Raw genomic sequence first — 15,850 nt, 5'->3', positions numbered from 1 at the left:
AAAATGTACACAAATATTCCTTTTTTTCTTTGAATTATCTTTTTTAAGATTTATTTATTTATACAAGCACTGGGGTACAGGCCAGAGGCGCGGGAGGGTGAGAGAATTCACCAGGACAGAGAGGTCTGCCACGCCATGTGGAAATCTCCCTGGCAGCTGGGAATTGAACCCACGCTGCAGAGGCTGGGGACAGTTTCACAGCATTGCGCTCAACCCACTGCGCCACCGGGGAGGCCCATATTCTTAACACAATACATTTTACCCTTAAAAGTTGTCTTACCAAGTCTGCTACTTTCTGGAACTTCAAAATTATAAACTGCTTCTGTGAAAATAGGACGATTGTCATTTTCATCCTCCACTCTGATGGGCAGTGGAAGAGGTAAGTCTGCTGAATAGCCATCTGCAGTTAATGCATAGGCAATCAACTGCAAAACAAGAAAAAAAGTTTTAAAAATCCATAAACCAAAAGTTCTAACTAGAGAGAATATTATGCTTTATCTAGTACCCTCTTTGCAAATCTTTTCTATAATACACTACTTCAAAAATTTCAGTTCAATATAATTTTAATCATCGATGATCAAATGGAGAAAACATTTTAAGTACTATGAAGAGCATCTAGTATTTGGTAGCAATAAAATAAAACCTATGTCATATTACATCACAGGCAGAGACCATTCTGTCCATTTGACTGAAGAATTAAATGTAAATATAGAGACTTGCATTACAGTCCAAATTCTCTCCTTAATTAGAATATTCTATTGGAGAAAAAAAACTCACTGCAGTGGGGGAAAACCCTACTGTATCATCTAAATAACATTTCCCATTCTTGTCACTGCCAATCCCTTTATCCTTTTTATTGTTGTACTTCACAATCACATATTGTTAAGAATTTTTTCTAACAAAACACATTTACCAATTTTCACATTGCTAATTAACCAAAAGCAATGTAATGTTAAGTAGAATGTATTGCTATTTAGCAAGTGATTACAATATTGAGTTGAAAATTTTCTAGCTAAAAGCAATGTCATGTGGCAGATGTCAATCACATTTGCTTAGATTGATTCTCTTCCCTTTTTTAGGAAAAAACCCTACTTGCCTAGGGGGTTCTATATGAACCACAGGGATGACCACTTGACCTCTATAGCATTTACTGTATTACACTAAAAATTGTCTGATTTACTCCCTATTGACTGTAAATTCATTCATATCAGAATGCTGGCATAGTAACCCTTGTTTGGTCTCCCAACTTGGTTTCTTATCTAGTTCTCAGAAATTATTACAGCGTCATACATGTTGAAAGAAGTAAAAAAAAAAAAAAGTTATAGCAGAAGAGGAAAGAGGACCCCTTCTGGCAGAGGAAGCAGGACATGGCCTGCTTAGGGAAAGCACCGTGATGAAAGAAAGAAAGAAAGAACAAAAGAAAAAGAGAGAGAGAGAGAGAGAGAGAGAGAGAAAGTAAGAAAGAGCATCACATAAATAAAACCAACCTCCCAAAGGCTTACTGGAATTTACATTCAAATACAATTCAACCTCTTGGTTTCATTTCAGACTTACCTAACAGAAATTGAGATTAAAGAGCTGACCAAATATTTCAAAATACTATTTCCTTTTACTTCAGAATACCCTTTAGGAGGAGAATGCAAGAAGACAGGAAAGAGCAGATGAAGTATCAAAAGAAACATAGTTTAATAATTTGTAGTCATTATATCAATAAAACTCCTACATCAAAAACATCATATTCTTCACGATCCACAGGCCGAGTGCAATATAGATTTCCAGTGTCTCTTTCAATGAAAAACAAATTTAAAGGTTCTTGGTCAACTCCATGCCCACTTAATGAATAGAAGATGGTATAGTTCTGTGCTGCATCAGATTGAACCTAAATAGAAAAATGCAGGTAAATATTTTTTAACTAAAATGCTATTTCTATAAATGCAGTTTATGTGTTCACAGTTTTCTATTTTAAAGAGAAGAGTTTAATAAGATAATAATCACATTTGGCCCTTCATCAATAAACAGCAATGACTATTTGGCAAAATATTTTTTCAAATGTTCAAATTTAATGAAAACAATGTTCAATACAAATGGTAGCCAAAGAAAATCTTACTGTAACAATAAGGCATAATTTTCCATCTGGTGATTTGTAGAGCTAGAAAAAAAGCTTACTCATTGTTGGCAGGGGTGAGGCAAAGAGGGCCTCACATACACTTGCGAAGGGAATGCCAAATTGGTGTTTCTTTTTTTTTTTTAAAGATTTATTTATTTATTTATACAAGAACTGGGGTACAGGCTAGATGCGCGGGAGGGTGATAGGATTCACCAGAGACAGAGTGGGGAACAGAACAGGCAGAGTGACTGAAATACATTGCTGAGGGGAGCAGCAGGTGAGACAGGAGAGGTCTGCCTCGCCATGTGGGACCCTTGCCAGCTGGCTGGGATTGAACTGGAGCTGCAGAGGCTGTGGACAGTTTCACAGTGCGGCGTTCAACTGCCTGCGCCACCTGGGGAGGCCCCCAATTGGTGTGTTTCTTTGGTGGGAAGCTGACAAGAATTTAAGGACTGAGCTATGAGAATAAACTGGTATAAGTCTCCTGGTAGAAGGAGCAGAACGTGTAAGGGGACCAAGTGAGGGGTGAGCTTGGAGTGTTCAAGTGGCAACAAGAAGGCCACTGAGGGGCCTCCCTGGTAGCTCAAGGGGTTGTCAACTTATGAAGCTATTTGAGACACTGCAGCACAAATTAGACCTCCCACGAGGGAGCTACCCACATGGCATGGCAGACCTCTCCTGACTCACCCATTGCTCCCCTTAGCAGTGTATTTCAGTCAGTTGCCTGTTCTGTTCCCCACTCTGGTGAATACTCTCACCCCCCACACCTCTGGCCTGTATGCCAATTCTTGTATGCATAAATAAATAAATCTTTTCAAAAAAAAGAAAGAAAGAAGGCCACTGGGGTCAGAGCAGAGAGCTATGGGGAGAAAGAAGAATCCAGAGCCTCGGACTGTATAAAACAGAAAGGAAGTGAAAGGAATGGGCAGGTTAGTTAAAAACATTAAAAAGTAGCTTGTAGGTGACACCACTGATAGTTGACATAACCATAGTAATAGAAACTTAAGGGGGAGGGCCTCCCTGGTGGCGCAGGCAGTTGAGCACAGCGCTGTGAAGCTATCTGCAGCCTCTGCAAGGCGGATTCAATCCCGGCCAGCCTGTGAGATACCCACAAGGCACGGCAGACCTCTCCTGCTGCTTCCCTCAGCAGTGTATTTCAGTCAGTCTGCTTGTTCTGTTCCCTGCTCTATCTCTGGTGAATCCTCTCACCCTTCCCGACATCTGGCCTGTACCCCAGTCCTTGTATAAATAAATAAATCTTAAAAAAAAAAGAAACTTAAGGGGGAAACTTAAGGAGAGATAGGCAAGCATGATAGCCTCACTCCAGCAGTTGTTTTCATTGTATATATCCCATTTTTATCTTTGTGAAAAGTAATGACCCTACTTATAAACTTACTGTTTTTTTTGAAAATTAAACTTCCTAGGAGAACACACAGCACTCACTATGGTCTAGTGTTCTTCCTAAGAAGACTAGGCTGCCAGGAGCCCTTCCAAGGAGTCATGCTGGCTTTCACCTCTGTGCCCCGCCCCTCTCTTCCATGTTTATCTCCACAACACTTCTCCATCCTTCAGGACGTAGCCCAGATGTTTCCTCCTCCAAGTCTTTTGTTGTTGTTTTTCCATATTTCATCTCAGGACTTACTGCTCATCCCATGAATCCTCAGATCAGCCCAGCTTACCTTTATCAGAATGCTCATCACTCAGGATTGCAAGTATTTGCTACTTGTCTCCTCACTAGATTCATAAACTTCATGAAAGCAGAGGCTATAACTAAATTCATTTTTATCTTTAGAACTTAGAGCAGTGCTTTCCACAGAATACAGTAGGTGCTAAAAAACTAGCTGCTGATAGAATGGATAAATTAATAAAGAATATTTAATGGATTCAAGTCTTCCTCATATTACTAGATTTTTAGTGATTTTCTTTTTCTTATTTTACTCTGGTTATATGTTTAAATGTCTTCAATTGGGCCTCCCCAGTGGTGCAGTGGGTTGAGCACAGCTCTGTGAAGCTGTCCACAGCCTCTGCAGTGCAGGTTCAATCCCTGGCTGGCCAGGGAGCTACCCACATGGCACGGCAGACCTCTCCTGTCTTGCCTGCTACTCCCCTCAGCAGTGTATTTCATCAGTCTGCCTGTTCTACTCCCCGCTCTGTCTCTGGTGAATTCTCTCACCCTCCCACACCTCTGGCCTGTACCCTAGTTCTCATATAAATAAATCTCTTTAAAAAAGTCTTCGATCACGTCCATTTATTTATAAAAGTTCAAAGAGTTATTAAACCTAAACAGAACAGACGCCTGAAATGAAAGCACTCCTCATCAGAAGGGATGTAAAACTTACTTGCTGGAGAAATAAAGGGAAAGGACCCAGGGAATTCTCTTGCATGGAACAGGGAATGGGAGCCCATCTCCTCTTGGCACGCCTGAGAACAGTTTCTTTAGTATGTCTTTTCTTCAGTACCTGATTTTAAAGAGAGAAAAAATAAATAAACAATACTATCCAAGCCTACTTTGCTATAAATTATTGGGCAGCCTAGAATCCTAATACCTTCCTGGAAGTTCAGTTTCAGGAATCATGGAGATTCCAAATAATTAGGTCCAAATAATTAGGACCAAACAATTAGGTCCTTTTGCATCAAAAAGTAAGAAAGAACACACCCAGATCTGAAAGGTTTTATCAAGCAGAAAATTTTGTTTTGTATACTTTTCTAACACTGACTATATGTTCAGGTTAAGAAAATCTTATATTCTTAGTTCTTGTTCAGTTCCAAATGGAGATAGATAACTCATCCTCTCCAGAACAATTTCTAGGGAGTAATTTGTTTCTGCTCAAACCTTATACTCCTAAAGTGAACCTGATAAAGAAAACATATGCCCTCAATGCCTTAACACTGTATGTGAACTGTCCAATATAGTAGCCACTAGCTACATGTGACTATTTAAATTTAATTAAATTGAAATCAATAAAATATAATATTTTGCACTAGCCATATGCTACTAGCTCAGGAGTCATTAATATCGATATTAATACCATATCAGACACTGCAGATTATAGAGCAATTTCATCACTGCAAAATATTCTATTAGCTCTGCAGTGATATACTTTTCATTTCATGGTTTTCCAAGAATGACCATTTCCTGATAAGTAATAAATGACTTTATTAAATACTTATTAAAATGCTAAACAGTCATTTAAATTAACTTATCACTAATACACTTAACACGGATTAGTGTAATCCAGTCTAAGCTTTTAATCATCTTTGTGACTACTGTCATAGTAGTATTCTCCAGGGTGCATTATCTAGAACTGCAGTGAATAATCTCCTGAATAAAGGTCAATATCCTGCCGTCCATACTCTTATGCCCACTCAGGAATTTCAATCCTATTTTAACATCAGAATCACTGCTATTAACGTGAACACATACATTTACTATGGGTCAGAAGGGAATGATTTATGCTATCAAGCAATTGCAAATTATTCACACTAATAAAAGCTTCCCAATGCTAATAGAGGGGTAATCAAACTTATACTGAGACACAAAAGCAGTTAGACTTCAGAGGTGGAAACATCCTTCAAGGAGGACGTGTCATTTAAATTGAACCCCAAGTTAGTATTAAGAAGAGCGGTGGGGGGGGTTGCAAGAGGAGAAAAAGGCTATATTCATCCTTCAGTTGTCTTTGCAATTTTTAATGAAGGTATTTAAATAAATAGAAAAAAAATGTCTGAAAATATCAATGTATTTTAAATACCTTCTTCTGATGTTCCAGGAACACAATTATCTCTTTCTGTTTCTGATTCTTTGTGTCAGAAAGCTTTATGGTGAAGGACCTTTTCTGGTCAGACAACACGACAGCATTGGCTGTGTAAATTGACCCATTATCTAGAACTCTGAAATCCGGGTCACTGGACTGGAGAAGGTCTGCAGAGCTCAGGCACTCTTTCAAATTAACTGCAAATAAAAATATCCAAGTTTTAAAGTAGAAACACAGGCAAAAAGAAAACAACTGTGAAAATCATTTATACAATCACCAGAAGAGTGGAATGAATTTAACAAAATATTTTGCATTTACCAAGTATCTTAACCAGTCTCTTTATATGTTTTTTTTTTTAAATGGTATTTTTTTTCAGTTAAGAAATAAAAATTTTGGTCCTATACTTGTATTAAAGATGGTATTTTAAACCTTTCTATGCTTCTAAAAGGCTTATGGAAATGATCTTGCTAAAAAAGAAATGTGCAAGGGCCTCTCTCGTGGCAAAAGGGGTTAAGTTCAGCACTATGAAGCTATAGGCAGCCACTGTACCATGAGTTCAATCCCCAACCAGGAGCTAACCCACATGGTGTAGCAGACCTCCCCTGTCTCACCCACTGCTCCCCTCAGCAGCGTATTTCAGTAGATCTGCCTGTTCTGCTCTCCACCCTATCTCCGGTGAATCCTCAAAGCCCCTCACCACCCCCTATACAACTCTGGCCTACACCCCAGCTTTTGCATGCATGCATAAATAAAAATAAGTCTTTAAAAAAACAAAAAATTGTGCATGTTTCAATCATGGTAAAGCTGAGTTATATGCACTCGCCTCAAAGCCTGAATAAACAGAAAAGTTTTCCTTAGCAATATAGTCTGGGTCTTATAAAATACACCTGCCGTCAGCCAGAAGGAACATAAGTCTTAAGAAAGAGAAAGTATATGAGTTAGGCATATGGTCAAGTAAGAAATCTAAATTCTTCACAATGGCGCTTTTCCCTTATACCCACCCCCCAACCCGAACTCCAGGAGCCTGCAACTCCTTATATGTTCCTACTTTTCCAGGGCTCTCCTCTGAAACTCTATATAGTCTTCTCTCCCTGGGAATTTTGCTGTCTAGTAAACTACTAAAATATAAGTATCCATCTAAGTATTTTGATACTTACCTCAAAAGCATCAAATCCATTCTATTCTTAAACTGTCTTAACAAAAACCAAACTGATAAATAGATGCTTAAGAAATAATGTCCCATAAAATTCATATACTACCCATGTTTAAACTTTTCACTTTAATCCAAATCTGTCACACTTGGAAACATTTAGTCAAGGAGGAGTGGACATACTTAGAAGTGATGATATACTTTGCTCTTCACACTTTTAGCAGAGTGATAGACATTTAAAACAGTAAACATAAAATATCTATTTAGCAGATAACATCTGGTCTGGTACCATAGAGAAAACACCCCTAATCTCTCTTTATAACCTTTCCTTTCTTTTTTTCCCTAGGAAAAAAGTAATATTTGTTCAATAAAATTATTGAACAAAAAAAGGTCCTATGCCTTCCCCTGTACCACACAGAAAGTACACTTAGGCAGATCTTTCCAGGTGTTGGGAAAGTTTAATTTTCCCCCAACTTCTCAGTGTACAAATAGCCAACTGACTTCAGTTTCGAATGAACGGCTCACTGTGTGATGTTCCTGGATGCAGTCAAGTCTGACCAAAAAAATGCTCTGATTCTCTCAGCAGCTTATCTGTAGTCCTAGTGCTTGGAATCCTAGAGTGAAAAGGCCATGTTCTACATATAATTCTTTCTGTAATATTTAGTGTTTAAACATAAATATCCACAAAACATGAATTAGAGCATTTGCACTAGAATCAGCTATAGAATTCAATTTAAAAAAACAGAACCATGTATTTTAAATTATTTCATGTTGTATCTAATAACAAATAGATTCAGACTAATTACAAAAGGTAAATATTGGATAACATCTTTGCAGTGTCTATTTAAAATGTCTATTTTTAAAAAACACTGTTTTGAAATTCTCACCTCTGCCAACCATTCTGTCTGCCTCTAGTTTGGAAGGTAATTTAAATATCACATTTTTGCAGGCATCACAAGAAAACCTGAAGACCTATAATTAAAGAAAGTTCACATTAATGGAATGTAGTCTAAAGGACAAAGATTCAGTTATGCAAAATGAATAAATTCTAGACACCTACTATAAAACATAGTACCTACAGTTAATGACACTGTGTACTGTATATTTGAATTTTTACTGAAAGAGTTAGTCACAATTATTCCTGTCATGAGAAAATAATAATGAGGGTGGGAGAAAACTTTTTGGAGGTGATGGATATATGGCATAGATTGTAGTGATGATTTCACAAATATATACCTATCTCCAAACTGACCAAGTTGTATATACAAAATACACACAGCTTTCTATATGTCAATCAAACCTCAACAAGATTTGCTTTTTTTTTAAAGAACAGCCATATGATCATCTTAATAGATATAGAACAAGCAATTGACAATATTCAAGACCTACTTACACTTTAAAAAATCCTCAACAGAGTAGAAATACAAGGAAACATGTTCAACATGATCATGGTCATCTATGAAAAACTTACAACAAGCATTATAGTTAATGGGGAAGGACAGCTCTCCTCTTACATGAGGAAGAAGAAAATGATGCCTACTTTCTCTACTTCTATTCAACTCTGCACTGGGTTTCTAATCAAGGCAATTAAAGTCATCCAGGTGGGAAGGAAGAAAAAAAATTATCTTTACCTTTACCAATGACAAGATCTTACACATAGAAAATCCAAAGGAATCCACTAAAGAACTATCAAAAATAATAAGTGAGTTCAGCAGGATTTGAGAATGCAAGATCAACATAAAAAATCAAATGCCTTCCAGTACACAAGCAATAAGAGCTATAAAACTGAAATTAAGCCAACAATTTCATTCACAATAGATATTCCATGCTCAAGGATTAGCAGACATATTCCTGAAATCCATTGACAGATTGAAAGTAAACCCTACCATAATCCCAAACAGCTTTTTAGCAGAAGTTGACAATCATTGCAGAAATTAAAAGGATCCAAAGACTTAAACTTGAAAAAGGAAAACACAGTTAGAGACTTAGACCTCCCAGTTTCAAAATTTACCACAGAGATACAATAAAGACTGAGTGGACTACAATACAGGATAAGTAAGGATGAATGGAATAAAACTGAAATCTCAGAAATAAACCCTTACATTTATGGTTAGCTGATTTTTGACAAGACTCCCAGAAAGTTTAGTAATAATTTAATAATTCAATATCTTCATGCTATCTGCTATTTTTAATTATCAAAATAAAGCCACATTCAAAATATGGTCAATGTATTTTAATCACAACTCTTTTCAAAATATGTTAACTATGAAATATTTATATATCAATATATCCATGAGAACATAATAAATGCTTATGTCAATATTCAAAATATTAAAATTTTGTAATGTTTGCTACTTTTTTTTAACTAAAATTTACAGTTGTAGCTAGAATTTTTTTTAAAGATTTATTTTTATTGATTGATACATACATACATACATACAAGCACTGGGTACAGTCAGAAGCGCGAGAGGGTGAGAGAATTCATCAGAGCCAGAGCAGGGAGCAGAGCAGGCAGAAGGACCGAAGTACACTGCTGAGGGGAGCAGCGGGAGGCAGGAGAGGTCTGCGCGCCATGTGGGACCCTCCTCCGGTGGCCGGGGAGCAGCCGGGGATCAAACCGGCGCTGCAGAGGCTGCGGGAAGCTTCGCAACCCAGCGTTCAACCTCTGTGCCACCGGGGAGGCCCCAGTAGCTAGAATTTTATGCCCAATTCCATTTCCATTTCTCTTATCAGAGAAGTTTCTTTTAAGTTGTAATTTATATTTTTATATTTTTATTACATGATTAAAAAATACAAGTTGATAGTGTGTTTAGTGTGTTTATGTGTAGCCCTTTCAGCTTTCTTTCTCCACTCAGTATGTTTAAGATTTTTCCATAAATATACTGTTTTATTCTAATTATTCTTTTATGATAGTCATTTACAGTGTTTTCTTTTTTGGTTTTCATTTTTTCTGTTACAAATGATATTGTAATGACCCTGATTGGTGCAAGACATCAAGATATACTCCTTTAATAAAAACATGAGCCTCTCTACCTTCATGAACTATTGCCTTGTCCAAAATGCTTTGTCAATAGCCAGCTGATCTAGAAACATCACTGAATAACTCTTCCTTTCTTAAAGATAATACCCATCTGTCATATACATAACCACACATATACAACAGCTATTTCAGGGCTCTCTGGACTATTTCATCAGTAGATGTGTTTATCTCTACATCAGTACTCTACAGCTTTAATTAATATAACTTTACCTTCAATCTTGGTTTGTTAGTTTTGCTTGTTTGCTTGTTTGTTTGTTTTGATGACCCCAGTCCCTATTATATTCCTTTAAAGATTTTGCTTCTTTTAGCCTTCTTGATTCGTTTTTTTGTTTTTTGGGTTTTTTTTTTTTTTTTGCTAATAAACTGACCAATTCCACGACAAATTCTTTCAAGCATTTAATCTAGGAAGTTTGTTTACTTTTATTAGTTTTTATTAGTTCCAGTACTTTGGCAAGATAGTATGGGATCTCCCATGAGTAGGCAAAATGGCAATTAGATGTCTTTCCTTTAAATCCTTAACTTCTTTCATTATTACTCTTATCTTGTTCATGTGCTTGTCAGGACCTTCAGCATAATGCTGACTAGAAGCAGCAATAGCTACCAACATGAATTTGTTTCGAACTTTAAAAAAAGGATCCTTTTACCTTTTCACCATTAATTCCGTTTCTTTCTTTCTTACATTCATTCATGCATTCATTCATTTTTATTAGACACACTTATATGTTAAGAAAGTTCATTTCCATATATTAAGTTTGCTAAGTTTTTTGTTTGTTTGTTTGTTTGTTTGTTGATGTATTTTAGACACTAGGAGAAATGCTTCCTGGGCAGACTTGCACCCTAACTGACAACTACCTAGGTGCCAACGTGGTGTCCCAAAGTGGAGACACTGCCTACATGGTTGGCATTTAGCCATTAGACTTATTGTCTTCACTTCACAAATCAGCAGGCAGCTGCTCCGTAGGCAGTGGGTAGCTAATGATGTAATCAGACTGACAGCATGTCCTTGGTCTAGGGGGTTCCCCAATTTAACCTTTAGCCTAAATATTGTGATCCCTAGCTCCCTCTCTGGGAAGAATAGGGGAATAGTATGCTAAGATTTTTTTTTTATAATAGTAAATATGATTTCTTATTTATTTTGAAGTGAATATATATATATTCATATATATATACATGTATTCCTAGCTTCATTAACTTTTTTATTGTAGTAAAACTTTTCAGTATATAGTTCTAAATATATAGCTATAAAGTAACTATATTAAAATACAATAATAGATTTTTCTAGTGTGAAATCATCTTGCCATCCTGGGAAAAATCTGCAAGGATATAATAATTATTGGTTTGATTTGTTGTTATTTACTTTGGCATTTCAAATATATACCTATAACTGACATTATGATATTGCTTTTCAACTTATAGCAATCCTCATAAAATGAATTAAGAGGAGTTCCACATTTTTTCTGTTCTTTGAAACTATTCCTATAAGGTAGAGATTGTATGTTTCATATAATTACAGAAGAATTTACCTAACCCAAGTCTGATCTTGAAAGATGTGAGGCATGTGTTAGTGTGGAAATGTGTCTTGTAATCAGTTTTTAAAGATTGTAAGTCTATTTAGACAATGTTAGTAATTTGTATTTTGTAGGAAATTGTCCATTTTGTCTGTCCTTTCAAATTAATTATAATATATTACTATTATAGTCTGTTTTTTAAAACATCTGTCCACTTTATAACTGTACCACCTTTTATTCCAAATATTTCTCTATGTGCGCTTTTTCTATTTTACATTTGCTCAATCATAGCAGGGTTTTTCTAGAGCTTTAAAGAATAGCTTTGGTTTTGTTAATCCTCTCTACTGCTTATTTATTTTATTTTAAATGTCCTTTGCAAAATATATGCTAATTACTGAAAACTATACATAGCAAATATGTGTTTTAAGAAATATAAAACACTTTTCTTCAAAGTTAAGAAATAGACCATTACTATTCTTTTCTAAGTCCTTATATTCCTCTCCTTGATTGTATTTCCTCCCTCCATCTAAAAAATTCAGATAATACTAATGAAAGATTTCTGTGTTAATCTTAGTTTTTCCTCACTCTGCTTGATTTTATCCTGTGTTTATGTAACCCTAAAAAAGATACAGGTTTATTTTGCCAAATTTTAACTTTTAAATATATGTGGTCATTTGTATGCATTTTGATTTCTTTGCTAAAATTATTTTTGTGAAATTTATCCATGCTGAGTACATAACAGAAGTCCATTCACAATTATTGCATACAGGACATCAAATTAATTCAGTTATATAATTTTAAGGGAATGATAGTCATAAATAGATTTCAGATATATTATACTTCTTGAAATTATAATTTGATACTAAGTGTGAATTGGACTTTTTTAATAAAATAAATGAAAACTGTAAAGGCAGTATTTGATTAGCAATGAAAAGTTAATCACTTTTAAAGTTACTTTTAAAATAACTCTTATATATCCATAAAATGATACATACAAAATATTATTTTAAGATTAATAAATTATAGCTATTTGAATTATAAAAGAAAACACTCCAGGATAATTTTAACAATCTGATTTATAAAGCCCTGGAGTTTCAAGGTTAAATAAAAATATAAAAAGTTAAGGTTTCTCTAAAGATAATAATTTGTCTACTGTAGTCTTGGAAAAATAAATTGCTTTGTTTCATTTTATAGCGCTATCCAAATTTATCATACAATTATTATTTATCATACAATTTATCTATTATTTAACATACAATTTATCAATTATATGACAAAAAACTTATTATACAAATCATCAATGCTGATACAAAGATCTACTGCTAAAAGGAGAGTGAAAATTAAAGGAGTTATCTCAAATTGTTTCACTTTTGTGCTGTTATTTAATCTTACTACGAATACACAAGGTAGTCTTTCTAAAATACCTTTTTGGATAGAGGTAAAGGAAACTAAAGAACAGAAATTTGAAATGTCTTTTTTTAAAAAAGGCAAGAATGAAAGGGCATAATAGTTGCCGAATATTTAAATTGTCATTTCTCCTATGGACATTTCCTTCTGCAAGATGGGAATATTAGCTTATAAATTCTTGTCACTTGATGGCAAATCATGTGATTTAGCTCTTGTATTCTTAGTACTTTGATGAGTCTACTAAAGTTTGTTCAAACAAAATTCTGTAACCTGGAATGTATGCCTGTATGTACTCAAATGAAACGGAGAACAGAAAGTTAAATACAAATGGAAAGCATGATTAATCACAGATCGCCACAAATACCATATATAGAATGTCAGCTGTCAAGAGGATTACAACAGGACCAAAAGTGTGCTTGTATGGGTTTATATGTATTTAGTGATTCAGACAGTGCTGTAGATCTAGCTGTGTTGCAATATGATCAACAGTCTCCTTTTTTAAAGGTATCTGCTAATGCACAGAGCTAAAAACATACTAAAACTTTGACTTATTTAGAATCTTGATTTTAAAATAAGCTAGTTCAACACTATGTTTTTAACATGTTTTGGCATTAATATTATACTATTATAATATTATAAAAAGAGTCATATGAATCAAAAGAAAACATGGGATAAACAACAGAGCTCTGAATTTATCTATCTGTACAGAAATTGAAAGTGTGCACATGTAGACTGGTGATTACAGTTGAAAAAAAATATTCTATATACACTTTCTAGCTTTCAAATTTCTGGATATACCATTTAATCTAAACGTTAAGATTCTTTTTCAAAAGTATCCTCAATGAGCTCATCATAGACCAGAGCTGATGCCATCTCTATTTAGACTTACATGCAGGTTCTTGCCTGGCCACACCCCAACACAAAATGCCCCCCAACACACCACTCAGATACACAGCTCAAAGCCAATGCCAAGACAGCTCTACAGCTTCCACACCCTCCCCTCCAGCAAATATGGGAAATCATGGGAACACAGCACCTCTGCACATCCTTCTCCTCACTCTAAAATCTTTTCCACAGAGGAAACACAAATCACTAGATGTATGCTTGGAAATACACAAACTTTTAAATACAAAAAAAAAAAAAAAACCCACACACACATTTTAGAACAGATCCCTTTTATAAAGGGTTATTTCATCACCTGAGACATTTTGTTGGAACAGTTGTCTGGCTGTTCAGCGAGCTCATTGGTACAATTCCTTGCCCATATATCTTAGAACATAATACAATCCAATATTTACAACTCACAGATTAAAAAATAGGACAAAGCTTGGAGCCACTATCCCACCTGGGAGTAGAGAAGACACAAGAATCCACATAGTCCAAGTTCACCCATTTACAAATAAAGCAGGTTCTCTAGTGATACATCCCAAGCTCATCCTTGGATGCCAAGAAGTCGCGAGTCTGCGGGTCCTTTCCATACCGAATCGCCGCGAAAGCTGGTCTGGTCTTAGTATAAAGCCCCACGAAAGCTGGTCTGGTCTTAGTATAAAGCCCCACGAGTAATCTTGCCACCAAATCCTTTTATGCCTCCCGAGTTCTCGGAGAATTTTTCCTAACTTCCTCTGCAGGCAGATCTGTCACAAGTTTCCTGGTCACTGGAGACCCCCCCTCCTGCCCCCAAGCCATGCTGACTATTCTCAGCCAACCCCCTCCCATTCTCACCACCGACCCCAATTCAGCCCTCAGCCAGCCTTCCTGCCCCCGCACCCCGGGCACCCTGTGCCTGCCACCAAGTGGCTCCCGGGGTTGACTGGCTTGGGTGACCCGCTGGATAAATTATAGAGAAGAGAAAGCCTGGAAGCTCCTTTTCAGAGAAAACTCCAGCCAGGAACCCGGGGGCACCGCTCCCACCCCTCGGCTCACTGAGGTCCCCATCCGAGGTCAAAAGGGATGCGGGCGCTTAGAGGAGAGTCCCTGGAACCACATCTCACATGTCTGTTTTGCTCACTCAGGGATCCTGCAATACTGACCAAATCTCTGTCCCCCAAATGCGCCCCAACACTCCTCACTAGTCCTGACAGCAAGGAGGAGCTCGACCGTAATTCAAATAAGCGAACGTGGCGTCACTAACAAAAAGCGCAGTCCTGGGTCGGTTCCTCCTAGACTCACGCCCTGGCCTCACCCCGACTGGCCCAGGTGCGGTCCTCCCAGCCCGGTGGTTATGAACTGCGCCCGGGACGTCACCTTTCGGTTCTCTTCTCCCCAAGGCTCCCTACACAGGATCAGGGCAAATCCATCCTTCCCCATCTCGGCTCTGGGTGGCTGCCTGCCCCCGACCCGCCCGTTCTCCCCCTTACCAGGAGGGTTAGCAGCAGCTGCCCACAGAGGGCTCGGCGCAGCCCGGCGGCAGCCATCCCGGGGGTGCAGGGCAAGGAGAGGCGCGCGGGAGGTGCAGCTGCGCGCGGGAGCAGTTTCTCGCAGGCGTTTTTTAAGACACCTTAGACACTCTCAGGCTTGCCTGCTGCGGATCCTGTTGGTTCCTGAGACGGGATTGGACCCAGGGATGCCGAGCGGCCCCTCCTAGTTATTTCTCAAGTTTTATCACTGCGGGAGAAGCTGGGGAGCTGCCCGAGCCTGCCCCCCGCTTCCAGGCGCCGGCTCGGGGCTGTTGCTTGCTGGAAAGCGGTCGCAGATCCACCCTCTGCCCGCTTTCCCACGCCCCTTGTTTGCCCCGGGGCAAACCCAGCCCTCAAAGCTGCGCTCAATGCCACATCTTCCCCGGGCGTCCCCTTTTCGGAAATTGTGCCTGTATTGCCACTAGGGAACGCAAATCCGCCTTCAGGGATCCCTGTCCCGGTCGGGTCACGGGTTCCTGGTTGCCAGGAA

At 37.6% G+C, this 15,850-nt stretch overlaps 1 protein-coding gene across 1 annotated transcript in view; it reads right to left on the bottom strand.

Annotated features, from left to right (window-relative positions):
* Positions 1-15,378, bottom strand: part of DSC3 (desmocollin 3) — a 35,672-nt gene extending 20,294 nt beyond the window's left edge. Inside the window, exons 1-6 of the mRNA XM_037509720.2 lie at positions 15,322-15,378; positions 7,897-7,981; positions 5,857-6,056; positions 4,447-4,566; positions 1,724-1,879; positions 281-425 (exon numbers count right to left, since the gene is read on the bottom strand). Coding sequence (XP_037365617.1) covers positions 281-425; positions 1,724-1,879; positions 4,447-4,566; positions 5,857-6,056; positions 7,897-7,981; positions 15,322-15,378 — 763 coding nt within the window. The remainder of the gene's footprint in view (positions 1-280; positions 426-1,723; positions 1,880-4,446; positions 4,567-5,856; positions 6,057-7,896; positions 7,982-15,321) is intronic.
* Positions 15,379-15,850: the final 472 nt, after the last annotated feature.

The sequence above is a fragment of the Talpa occidentalis genome, unplaced genomic scaffold, assembly GCF_014898055.3.
Source record: "Talpa occidentalis isolate TD23 unplaced genomic scaffold, MPIMG_talOcc4v2.1 talOcc4.13, whole genome shotgun sequence".
NCBI lineage: Eukaryota > Metazoa > Chordata > Mammalia > Eulipotyphla > Talpidae > Talpa > Talpa occidentalis.
This window is presented reverse-complemented; position numbering and strand designations above follow the sequence as displayed.